General features: G+C 40.9%; 1 protein-coding gene across 4 annotated transcripts in view; it reads left to right on the top strand.

The window, feature by feature from the left end:
- The window catches only part of GATB (glutamyl-tRNA amidotransferase subunit B), a 42,921-nt gene that overhangs the window by 24,102 nt on the left and 6,751 nt on the right, over nt 1-12,068 (top strand). For 3 of the 4 annotated variants that reach the window (XM_032108276.1, XM_032108278.1, XM_032108277.1), the window contains exons 7-11: nt 970-1,054; nt 1,415-1,459; nt 3,377-3,566; nt 10,057-10,190; nt 10,562-10,640. In XM_032108276.1, the coding sequence (XP_031964167.1) occupies nt 970-1,054; nt 1,415-1,459; nt 3,377-3,566; nt 10,057-10,190; nt 10,562-10,640 (533 nt within the window). The remainder of the gene's footprint in view (nt 1-969; nt 1,055-1,414; nt 1,460-3,376; nt 3,567-10,056; nt 10,191-10,561; nt 10,641-12,068) is intronic. The other variant, XM_032108279.1, reaches the window with a different exon arrangement.

Raw genomic sequence — 12,068 nt, 5'->3', positions numbered from 1 at the left:
AATATGTCAGGCTTCTGAGTGCAGTAATCGGCCTTAAATGCCCTGACTAGCTTTGCCTGGGTGTCTCTTTCATGTGCCTTGCCTATGGATACAGGAGTTCCATTTAGGCTCAGGCTGGGGCCTTCAGACCTTGCCTGAGTGGCTGTGTCACAGGTGTGCCAGTTTTCAGTCCTCTCTCCTGAAGGACCTTGGACCTGTTCTGTAGTCTTGTTCCCAGTCCTGTCTCAGGACCTAGCTCCTGCTGCTTCTCCCTGAGCTCCCTGAATGGACTCTCTTAGTAGCACTTGCCCCTGCTCACACTGTCCAGACTGGTGGGACTGCATCAGACCATGAGGGCATGGCCTGGGCTCTGGTCACCCTTCACTCCTGGCTTATCCCTCTTTATGGAGCAGCTCTTGCTGCTCCCTGACAGAATAAATCTTAGTATGGGATACTCTGGGAAGAGCAGGCATGTTAGTCCGCAGGTTTTTTGCAGTAAAATCTCTGCCTACAAGAAGAATGAAGCAGGTGATTTGGTCCCTAGCATGTACTGAAATATGGTAGCGATGGCTTTGTGTCCTCCAGTGGAGATGATTGCTTTCCACTGAGTATGGTACATGATGTGTGTGAAGTTCAGATGCAGCTTGGGTATGAGCAAAAAAAGCTGATTGCTACATCTCCAAAAGAAAACTGAACTGGGTGACTGCAAGGTCACCAGGATCGTATGACTTGACTGCAGTCCCTGGGAGAAAATGGTTTCCATTTAAAGGAAATGAAAGAAGATGAGGAAAACACACAAAGAAAGAAACAGTGCTGGAGAGAGAGACAGTGACTGATAATTCTGCCCGTAACTACTGCTGGTGATTTCATTAAGGTTAAAACAACAAAGTATTGCATTATTGCATAGCAGTGAAAAATGAAATAGTGGAGTGCACTAAAGCCAATAGTGTAGTCTAACAAGCTTACTCTTTTTTCTTTTATTACTGTCAGACTATGAAATACAGAGGCAAATTGAAGAACTTGAAAATGGAGGGACAATTTTGAATGAAACAAGAGCCTTTGATTCCAAGCTTGGGTGAGTTTTTATTTTGGAGAAACACAGAATAGCCACTTTAGAGTGCCCACATATACCTAGTGACATGATCAGGAGATGTAATACAGTACTGCTCAACTTGTGTCTTCTAGAGCTAATGTTCACAAGTATAGTCTCCTCATAGGGAGTAATTTAAGGCTGAGGCTTTTTCACAGCAGATTGTGTGCTGCATCAAGCAGTGTCTGTGTGAAAATGACTGCCCTCTTACATGCCCTTATTCTTTGAAGTGGTTTTAAGAGGCTCTCCTAATCTTCATGAGGCAGAGGTTTTGGTTTGTGTTTTTGCCATAAAACTAATTCTGTGGTGTACCTCTTTTCACATCTTGTTTTGTTTTTATTTTAGGTGCACAGTACCAATGAGAGACAAAGAAGGAAAACAGGATTATCGGTATTTTTTTTAATAGACTTAACATTTCACGAACTGAGGATTTACTCAATTTCTGAAGTGTAGCCAGTGTAATAAGGATGTAAAGTTAGTCAGTGCAGTGAGTATGTGTTGGAAGTTTACCTTCCACTGGAAGGGGCAGAGACCTACAAAATCAGTGCTGGTCTGAACAGTTCAGATCTGGATTTGTGTCTCATTTCTGGTAAAACCCCTGGAGCTTTCCCAGAGACTAGGCTGGGAATACTTCAGCTCAAAGTGGGAAAGTTGAAGGTTTACTGTATGGCCAGTATAAGTGCATTCTTAAGAATGCCTGACATAAAACATCAGAATATTCTGAGTTCAACATTGCTCCTGCTTTAAGTAAATACAAAGGGAAATGGTTTTCAGCTAGCAGGCCCTGCTCCTCCATGCTTGGATTCTCTGATCACAGGTCACAAACACTGTTTGGAAATCCTAACTGCTGTTGAAAGGTGTCAGCATTCATGGGCTGGTTTCTACTTTGAAGTTCTTTGTAGACCTAATGAAGGTGTTACCTTGCTAAGTACTTTGCCTTCCCTAAGAGTGAGATGACAGCCACTGAACCATAAAGTCACCCAGGAAGGATTTAGCTGTGGGGCTGAGGGGACAAGGCATGAGTCCTGTTGGAAAGCAATGCTGCTGGGAACAAGTTCTGAGGCAACACTGCAAGGCAGCAGCACAGCTGCTCAGAGCCATCTTCGAGCTGATCCTCCTAGTAGTTCCCTAGCTTTGCATCCCAGAGAGAGCTTCCTGTTACTCCCAGAGTTCACTTTCCAGTGGGAGAACTGTAATTCTGCAGGAGAACTTTCAGAGCCTCTTAGTTTTGTCAGCTCTGTGTTCCTGTTAGATTTTATATTCTAGCACTGATCTTGCTACAGCAAAGCAACAATTTTGAAAGCATCCCACAAACTTTTAATTTAAATCTGCTTTTTAGATTATGTTTTTGTAGAAATGCAGCACTGATCATTTTGTGAATTCCTTGTTATGGTAGGGGCAAGCATGAGGCTTATTTAAAAAGACTAATTTGAAAAAATGCAAACGAAAATTCATGAAAACTAGACAGAACTGATGAGTCTAAGATATTTCAAATAAAGACCATAAAGATTATTACTAGTACTAAGATTATGAACAGTATTGAACTGTAAACTATGTTTTTTAGGGTTTTGTGTAACTTAATGCTGCACATTATACATTAAACTTAAAATCTATGTTTAGGCAGATTTTAAATAGAAATCATTATAGCCCCAAGCCCTTTTTTCTGGTGGTTTTGAACCCCTCATTTGATCATGTAAGAGTGAAGTTTCTGCTTCAATCGCAGTTATTTGAGTAGTTTGAATTGGCCTTCTCTTTAAGGGAGCCTTTTGTTCTGTGATGGCACCCTGCTGAGCACAGTAACTTTGCTTTTAGCACAGCATGAGATTTCATCAAGATTTTTGAAGTTTGTCTGGAAAAGGTTACAACCTGCCCGGATCACTCCTGGCAGCTGGCTGTCAATCCGAGTTCTTCCCTGCCAGCGCAGGCCCATTTTTGTCCAGGTCTGTAATTTATGCTTGATGCCAAAAAGAGTGGGCTGTTTCCATGTCTTTTATTACTGGTGCTATTGGGACTTTTTATTATTCTTTTTGGTGCAGAAGTGTTTGAATTGTCCCTTTTGTATTATGAACTCTTTGACAATTCGTGGAAAATACCTGAAGAAAAAAAATGGAGACTTTGCAACAGTTTGGGGCCTGGTCTCTTTCCACTTACCAGTGATACACCAAGTCATTAATTTTTAATATTTTGTTTAGTTGAAAGGGTGATAAAACTTTCAGGAAGTATAAAATTGTGGTATCAATTTTATTCCTTGTTGTTTAGTTTCTGAGGGAAAATAATTATAAAGGAATTTTTCTTTGTTTTTGCTAGGTTCATGCCAGAGCCAAACCTTCCCCCATTGATTCTGTACGATGCAAAATCTTTGCCAGCTAATATGAACCATCAGCAAGTGATAAATATTGATTGGATTCATGAGAGACTTCCTGACCTCCCCAGTGTGAAGAGAGAAAAGCTTGTTGAACAGTATGGGATTCTTCCTGAACACAGCTTCACCTTATTGGTAGGTCTATTGATCAAGTGCTAGAATAAGCCTAGAAGCTTCAAAGTTGCGTGGTTCTTGAAAAGATTTACAACTGTCGTATTAACCAGCTGTCAGTCCTTATGAATATTCTTATTTGGAAGTGTGTCCAATGCATACTTCATGCCATGGAGCCATACACACAGAATGGTGGGGAAAAACGACCTCAGTGCGCCCGGAAGCGTTTCTCATGCAAAGTGCAGTCAAATGACTGCTATTTAATATCGATCTTGTCTGTCTACACATTGATGCACGTGACTGACTGCAACAGATGTACAGCTTCTGGATACAGACCCTTGGCTGCAAGTGCCTGCTCTTCAGCTTTGGGTCTGCTGCAAGGCTGGGCACATTGACCATATTTAATGAACACGAATCAAAATCCAAAGTCTAAATATTTCAGCTTCGTGTGCTCCCTGACCTACCTTCCACATTATTGGAAGCAACCCCCCCTCCCCTCCTTTACTCTTAGGGAATTATACCACATGGTTGCATAGTATCAACTTTGACCTCACAGTGCAGTTTACCAGGGGTAGGTTCAGAAGAGGAGATGAGAAGGGAAAAGATGTGGCAAATACAGTTATAAATAAGGAAGTGAGAGCAAAATCTTGTAACTCCCAAAATTATTCTAGAGGACTTTGAGCTTCTTAAGTGCAAACTCTCATCTCTCTTTGCCAGTGGTGACTCTGGGGAGGGAGTCAGTGTACTCACCCTAGATTAGACATTTCACATACCCAGCGAATCTAGGAGAATGTCCTGCTTTGGTTACCACTGTCATTAGTGGAGACAGAAGGCAAAGGATTTTTTCAGAGTGAGATTCAGAGCAGAACTGTAAGTACTTTAAATTGTCCTCTGGAGGAGATCCTTTCCCTTGACTATAAATGAAGGGAAAGTAGTGCACATAACTACCTCATATCCCTTCTTTGTATCTCTGTAATTTAATACACTTGTACAGAGGCTGATTCTACAGAAAGAAGGCGATTCTGTGTTCTGAGGAAAGCTATTAGGAAAACTGCTTTTGTGCTGCTGTGCCTTTTTAGTGAGTTGCAGATTGTTTGGTGGGTAGATGAGTCATAAGTCTCATCAAAGTCATAAGGCTGCAGTCATAGTATTGAGAGGTGTTAGCAGTTCTTACCTTTCTATTTCATTGCACAAGCTGCAAAATCATGTTTTGCAGCCAGTATTCCTGTTCATGCATGCATTTTTTCACATTAACATATTTCTCACATATTAAAATAAACATAGGAGTAGAAAGGGTAGATAGGTCCTGCATAATTTTTCTCTGAATTTTTCTACTTCTCCCTCTCTGTGGTGGGTTGGCCCTGCCAGCTGCTGAGTACCACAACTGCTTGCTCATTTTCCATGTCAGCAGTACAGGGAAGAGATTAGGAAAAGCAAGTAAGACTCGCAGTTTGAGAGAAACACTTCAGTGAAGGAATGGAGTAGGGGAAAACCTAAAAATGATGCAAATACAGTCACTCACCACTCCCACAAGTAGACTGATGTGCTGGCAGTCTGCAGCCAATGACACTGACTACATCCCCCAAAATCCCCTTCCCTCAGTTTTCCTTGTTGAGCAGGGTGTGGAATATAACCAGTTTGGGTTTTCTGTTAGACTGTGTCCCCACCAAGCTTTGTGCCCATCCTTGGCCTATTTGCTATGGGGAACAGAGCAGAGAAAGAAAGTGCTGCTCAGCAGTAGCCAAAACACCTGTGTGTTGTCAGTGTTGCTGTGGTCACAAATCCAAAACACAGCACCCTCTTTAGAACATGAACTCCATGGCAGCCACACCCAGGGCACCCACTCCTTTCACTTGGCATCAGCCCACCTTTTGTGCATATCAAGTTGCTGGTATGGGTGGCTTCTGTCATCTCTGCCAACTAGCCCTATATATTTGCCTCATCAACTGCCCTTTCTTTCAGCTGTTCTCTGAAATCCTTTATTGCCTTTGCTTTTCCCCTTTCTGCTTTTATCGTTTTTGCAATGTGTAAGACAATTAATGAGCTCCAACCAGAAGTTTGGGATTTGGCTTGTAATAAGCTAATGCATCCATTTGAATGCATGAAGTGAGCACGTTCTTCGTTGCAGGTCTCCCTTTACTGTGCATTAGAATGTCAGCCTGTGCACTCCCCACCAGAGCTGCCTGCCTGGGCACGGGGAGACCCGTTCACCTTAGTTCATCGGGAAGCGCTGCGTCTGTCGCTGCGTTCCGCTTGCATCAGAAGCTGCACGGCATTGCTGATAGGGCCACATGCACACATCTAATGAGCATTCTCTCAGGTTACAGCGCCCAGGAGTGCTCATTAAATAAATGGCAGTTGTAGAGGCATGGCTCTAAAATGCCAAGTCTGTTCTGCACCAACATGTTAGAGAAAGCATTTTGTGCCCAAGTTACAATAAAACATACATACTCCAGCACGCAGGCTAGCTTCTGAGCTTGCTTCCAGAGCTTTGTCCTCGTACACAGGAGCCGCCTGTACATACTGTGGTGCTGAGAAACTGAGATTCCTGCTAATGACACATGTACTGAAAGGGAAGGAGTACCCTATTAGTATCTTCATAACTGAAATTCCTTTAAGTGTAAACAGCTACATTTTTGGCAGTTTTATATAAATTGCAGAAATAAATGATGTTTCTGATTTTTCTTCACGCAGAACTATTCTTACTCATAAAGATATAATTCTTTGAGCCATGTAGACTCCATGGTATTTGGGTACTCAACTTCTGCATGCAATTTCTGCTTTGCTCTGCAAACTGATAATCTGGTAAATACATCAGCGAGAAGGATCTCTGACAACTTTGCCAGTTACGGTACTATAGTATTTTCATCTTGCTATCTATTGAGTAAAAAAATAAGATATACTGGCATAGATATTAATGTATTAATGTGTTAATGTGACGTTTTGTTTTCAAAATGTGTGCTGAGGTCCAGGGAGGTCCAACCAGAAAATACATCAATTGTCACAGTACAGCACGAGAAAAAAAAACAGTCTGATCGGTTCCTTTGTCATGTGAATTCCAAGTCTTCCTGTGCATCTACTGTACTTCTGCTTACTCTGATAAAAGTGGCTGTTCCACTTGGGCTGATTGCCCTGGTGGAACAATCACATTGGTGACTCCTTCAAACAGTCAGAAGTGGGTCTCTGGAGAAATTGGTTTTGACCATTTTGTTTTATGCCGTGCCATTCTCATACATGTTAGTGTGCAGGTAAAGCTTATGCTTATTTTTAGAATTCAGATCATTTTATAAGAAGCTTTAGGAAAAAGTTTGAACTTTCTTTGACTGGTCTGCTTGTCTCCTGGATGCTTTGGGGTTTTTTCCCCTGACAGTCTTGTACATTTTTGCAGCAGTTGTTACCTCACAGTTGGTTATTGTTGGAACTGTGATGGCGAAAATGGGAATAACAAAGCCGCAAATGACATTTTATTTGTGAACATTGAAGTAGTTTTCTTCTTTAGTTCTTTGGGAAACATTACTGGTTTTAAAAAGAATAAGTTTGCATTACAGTCCCAGTGTCTCTAAAGATTGTACCCATGGTGTTCTGTAAAGTATTATTTTAAACTTGTTTAAAAGGTACCTGAAATCACTACACCACTAGGAGTTTTTACATCTCAGTGTTATGAAATGATCATTTTAAACCATGTTTAAGAAAGAAATTTGCATTTGATTGAAATGTTGGTATGTCAGGTTTCATGCCAGTGAAACTCACATGAATAAATCACAGCATATTTGGTCTCTGATGGGAGCACTGAGTGGCCTGGATCACAAACATGGTGCTGCTATTCCAGATTTCTGGTTTTCTGTTAATGACGTTTAGAATAGAGTATTCAGAATGAAGAGAGAACAGGCAGTCAGCATTCCTGTAAATCCAGCATGTTGGAGCATGCAGTGGTTTTCAGCTCAGATTTGCCGCAAGGGACAGGTCTGTGTGTTGGTAGTTGGAGGGAATTTGAAACAGGAAGAAAGTTTACCAAAATGTAAACCAAATTAAAGTCAAGTACTGCAGTATGTAGAAATTGAAGCTAATCAAGTTATGCCTACTTTTTTTTTAATATGACAAGAAAATAAGGAAAATGTTTCATTTCTGTCAGTCATTCTGATGTTTTGACATTCTGCCTTACTCATTTCAGTCTAGCATTACTGGGTTTTTTCTTCTCTTTGGCTACAAAAAATGACAGTCACTTTAAAAAACTCAAAACGAAATGCAAGTGAATTTTGGGGTATGTGTCTGGTTATGTGTGCGCAAGTAGTGAGTATGGGGTTCAGAGACTTGCATATATAAGTCTGTCTCCCTGAGTTTTCCTGGGCTTTTCTGCACTTGTTGCCTGGAAATCATCTGATTAAAATGCGAAGGCTGCATACGTTTGTCCTTGATTTTTCAAAGGTCTGGCAGCAGGATCAGAACTGTAACTCCAGCCAGGCTGTAAGTATCCAGAAATCTGGATGTGCCCACTGCGAGGGATACACTCTGTAGCCTGTACATGATGGAAGCACTGGACGTGCTGCGTCTGAGCTCTGTAGCTGCATTCAGACATGTGGCATCTGCAGACATTATTTGCCTGTGCATAATGTTGTAGCTAGACCTACTCTGCCTGGAATATTCATAAACCTTCTGCAGCATGTGTAAAGAAACCAGCACTCAGGCACGCTCACTTTTCCCTACCTAGAATGGGCAATTGTTTCTGTGTAAAGGAACCCACTGTTTAAATAATGAGTGTTTGTTTGTGCTATTGAATCCTGAGGTGAATTAGAAAGAGTACAGTACTTGGCAGTGCATCATTGTAGGAATTCTGCTTAACACATACAGTTTTTAATCAAGTTTACTGTGCTTTGGTAATCATGTAATTCCTTTACTGTTTTTTTTAAGTTAAATGTGTTCCTCCAGTCTATTTAGCCTTAGTTTTGCATAGTTTGATTAGAGAGTAACTGTTAGTTAAATCAGAACACTGGAGAAGAAGAGAATTATGTCTGTGTATTCAGTAGATAACTAGTGGGAGTTAGAAGGTTTATCTTGGTTCACAAAAGACCTCAGTGGTTTCCAGAACTTGGTTTCTTTGGTCATGGTCTCAAGGTGAAGGGGATGGGTCTGATTTTTGTCACACCAGTTTTACAGCACATCAGACATTAATCTAGATAAATTTTGTTCTGTTTCACAGAACAGAGGTCAGTAGTTTGCAGTCTTCTCAAAAGCCATACATAATTACCAACAAAAAATGTGGTATCCAGAACTTTTGGAAGTTTGTCTTGTGAAAGTTTGGAGAAGGAAAGTCTAAAATTCTGTATTGCTATGGCAGTAAATGGCCTTTAGAAACAAGGGCAAATGAGATTGTTTTGATGGAATGTGAGTGGAGAACGCAGGCTTTGTTTTTTGGTTACCCTGCAGTCTTTTTGCTCATAACCGTTCAGAGATCTGGCTGCAGTCAGTATGTTTTCGAGAAATGTTTTTTGCTGTGATGACTATATTCTTAGAATAGCTCCTTGGCTATCTCTAAGCCGTTATCTCCTGACTTCTGAGAGCTGGCTTGTCCTCCTGTGTGCTTACGCTACATACTGCAGAAGTCCAGTGGCATGCTGGATTTGAATTCCTCCTTGAAAAGGTGGAGCTGCCACTTCAGACCTCTTCAGCCTTCAGTAAACCCAGTGAGTTCTGTGCTGCATTTAAAGGTCCATCAATGCCTTGATGACAAACACCACAGCATTCAACAGACTGTGCAGTATCTGTTTTTCTAAAAACAATCTCAGATTTCACTTAGGCTATAAATTGAATCCCCCACTGTGATATCTTCTGAGCATTTAGTGTGCTGTGTAAAAGCTTACCACAGCTTCTCTGAAAAAAAATGGAAAAATAAAACCCTGCTTCTTACATATGACCTTTCCATATCACTGAAGGGTAAATGCAAGCTAAACTTACTCACTCAATCCAAAATAAATAGAAGTGATTGCAAGATCAAGTGAATTATCTGTAGACAGTTTCAGAAAAAGGCTCTTCTTGGTAAAAGGTAGCATGACAGCCTGTGAGATGGCAGCATTGTATTTTCTAGCATTATACATAAAACACTTGCAAAGATGAGAAAGCTTCTCCCCAAATGCTAATTTTAGGGAGGCATTAAGAGAAAAATGATCGCTCATTTGTTGGAAGTTCCACTGAAACAGACAGGCTGACAGATAAACTGCACGTTCCTGTTCTAGGCATAAGATTGTTTGCTGTTAATAAAATTACTCCAAAGTTTTGTGACTTTGCAGTGAATTCACAACCGAAGTTTACTTTAGGACTGAGCATTTATATGCTGAGTGTAATTGTATAATTAATTGCAACCTGTAACCTTTGTCACCTGCTCCAGGTGACCGTGCCTTGGCAGAGGGGTTGGACCGGATGATCTCCACAGGTCCCTTCCAACCGTGGCGATTCTGTGATTCTGTAGTCATGTTTGCACTCCAGTATCCCTTTGACACATTTAATTTTTCTTAAACAGAATGAAGATGGACTGGCAGAATTCTTTGAAAGTGTGGTAAAACAGACCCAAATGAAGCCAAAGAAAGTGATTGGCTGGATTCTAAATGACCTGCTCAGTTACTTGAAACAACATTCCCTTACAGTAAAGGAAAGGTCAGTCTTCTTAGAGACAAAATGATCCTTTTCTCATGAATGGTACTGTGTCACTCCATTGCTTGTGCCTGCTTTAGTTGCTACCTGTGAAGTTTGTTACTCCAGGCAGTCCTGCACAGGCCTTGCCTCTGTCCTGCTAAATGGAATTAGACAAATAAGTGCCAGAGACGAGGATCATGTAGTTAAGAGTAGCAACCAGTCTTCAGTCTTTAGAGTGTGATGATGGTAAGGCATAGTCAGGCCATTAGTACCAAACATGAGGAAAAACAGCTTGTCATCCTGAATGCTGTGATCTTTAGGCAAGCAGCAGTAGCATAGATACATTACAACACCTTATTCTCTGAGGTAACTTCTGCCCACTTTTTCCGTAGCCCAGTCAGTTCTTTTGTCCTGGCTGACCTCTTGAACCTTCTAGAAAAAAAAGAAATTTCTTCTACAGCAGCAAAGCAGGTAAGTACCTTTTTGATTTTGCTTTACTCTGAATCTGTGGCTGCTTACTTTGGTTGTGTAGCAATTTTGTAATCATTGTGTACCAGTACAATGGTTGCTTTAAAGGGAAATTGCTTAGAGTGTTGATAAAGGATAGCTTCTGTATCTATATTATATACATATAATACATACAAATGCCTTATGTGTGTATATAATCTTAGAGATATATCTGCATATTCACTGTTAGAAGGGGGCAGAAGCCAAATAATAGACTTAAACGATGTGAACTGAACTCAAATAAATCCTGCTTCTGAACAGAGCAGAGAGTAGATCTCAATTTCACTATTCCAGTCAGGCCTGTGTGAAAGGTCAGTGGGAGCTAATCCATGGCTTGCAGTTAAGATGAGAGTATCAGTTACTAGATTCTTAGGGACAGTAAGGTCTACGTTCCCAAGCATTAGCACATGGGAAAGGATAGAATTCATCCAAGTGTAGTCACAAAAAGAGTTCTGCTTTGGTGTACCTGAGTCAAAAGTGGGAGAGGTTTGGCCTTTCTTTTATCCTTGCTTCTTTGAGCAAGTGCTGTCATGAAGCTCTCAAGCAAGTAAAGCTGGGGTTTTTTTAAATATCATCTTCCTTAGGACAGTCTGAAAAATCAGCTCTTGATGATTTATATCTAAAATTGTGAACTGGTTATGATGGGTATGGTACTGCTGTGTCTGTAGACAAAATTTAGAGGCTTTTTTGTGATGGGCCATAATCAGTCATTCACCTTAAATTGCTGCAAGCTCATTTATATGGAATGATTTGTCTTTTCAGATTAATTATTGTACTCTAGATAAGTGCATTAGGTGACTGTTTCAGTGTTTATCAGTGAAATCGTTCATGAACTGTGAATGAACTTTCTGGTTTGTTTTCTCTTTTTGGAGATGCTTGTGTTTCTTAATTAAGTTGGTCTGTGTCTGTGGATAGCCAGCTGCATAAGACGGGCGTCATAAATAGGGATTTAAGTGCCTGGCTTCAGGCATGTGTGTTTGGAAATTTTGTATTGGAAAAGTAAAAGCTTCAAAAAGGAGGTAAGTATTAATAGGAAAAGCACTGGAATGCAGAGCAGTTCTGTGCCTGCGGGGTTGTGGCACACCCATCAGTTTGGTGTCTGCATTTGAAAGGGAAGCTTCAGAACTCCAGTCTTAAGTCTCTTCCTTGTGGAGGTATGGACAGGGTACTAACGCTCATCTAAGGGATTTTCTGCTTTGTGATATATTTGTGTGACAGGCACTTCTGACAGGTTGTGAAATGTCAAGAATTACAGAAATGCATTTGTTGTTTAATTACCAGCTCCTTGTAATGTGCATGTTGTCCTCAGTGTTCTGAAACTGGACCCAGAAATCGCAGTACTGTTTGCCCTCACCGAGTGATGATGCTATCAAACTGCAGAAACCTTGCCAC

The sequence above is a fragment of the Corvus moneduloides genome, chromosome 5, assembly GCF_009650955.1.
Source record: "Corvus moneduloides isolate bCorMon1 chromosome 5, bCorMon1.pri, whole genome shotgun sequence".
NCBI classification, from domain to species: domain Eukaryota; kingdom Metazoa; phylum Chordata; class Aves; order Passeriformes; family Corvidae; genus Corvus; species Corvus moneduloides.
The sequence above is the reverse complement of the archived record's forward strand: the minus strand, read 5'-3'. Positions and strand labels throughout refer to the sequence as shown.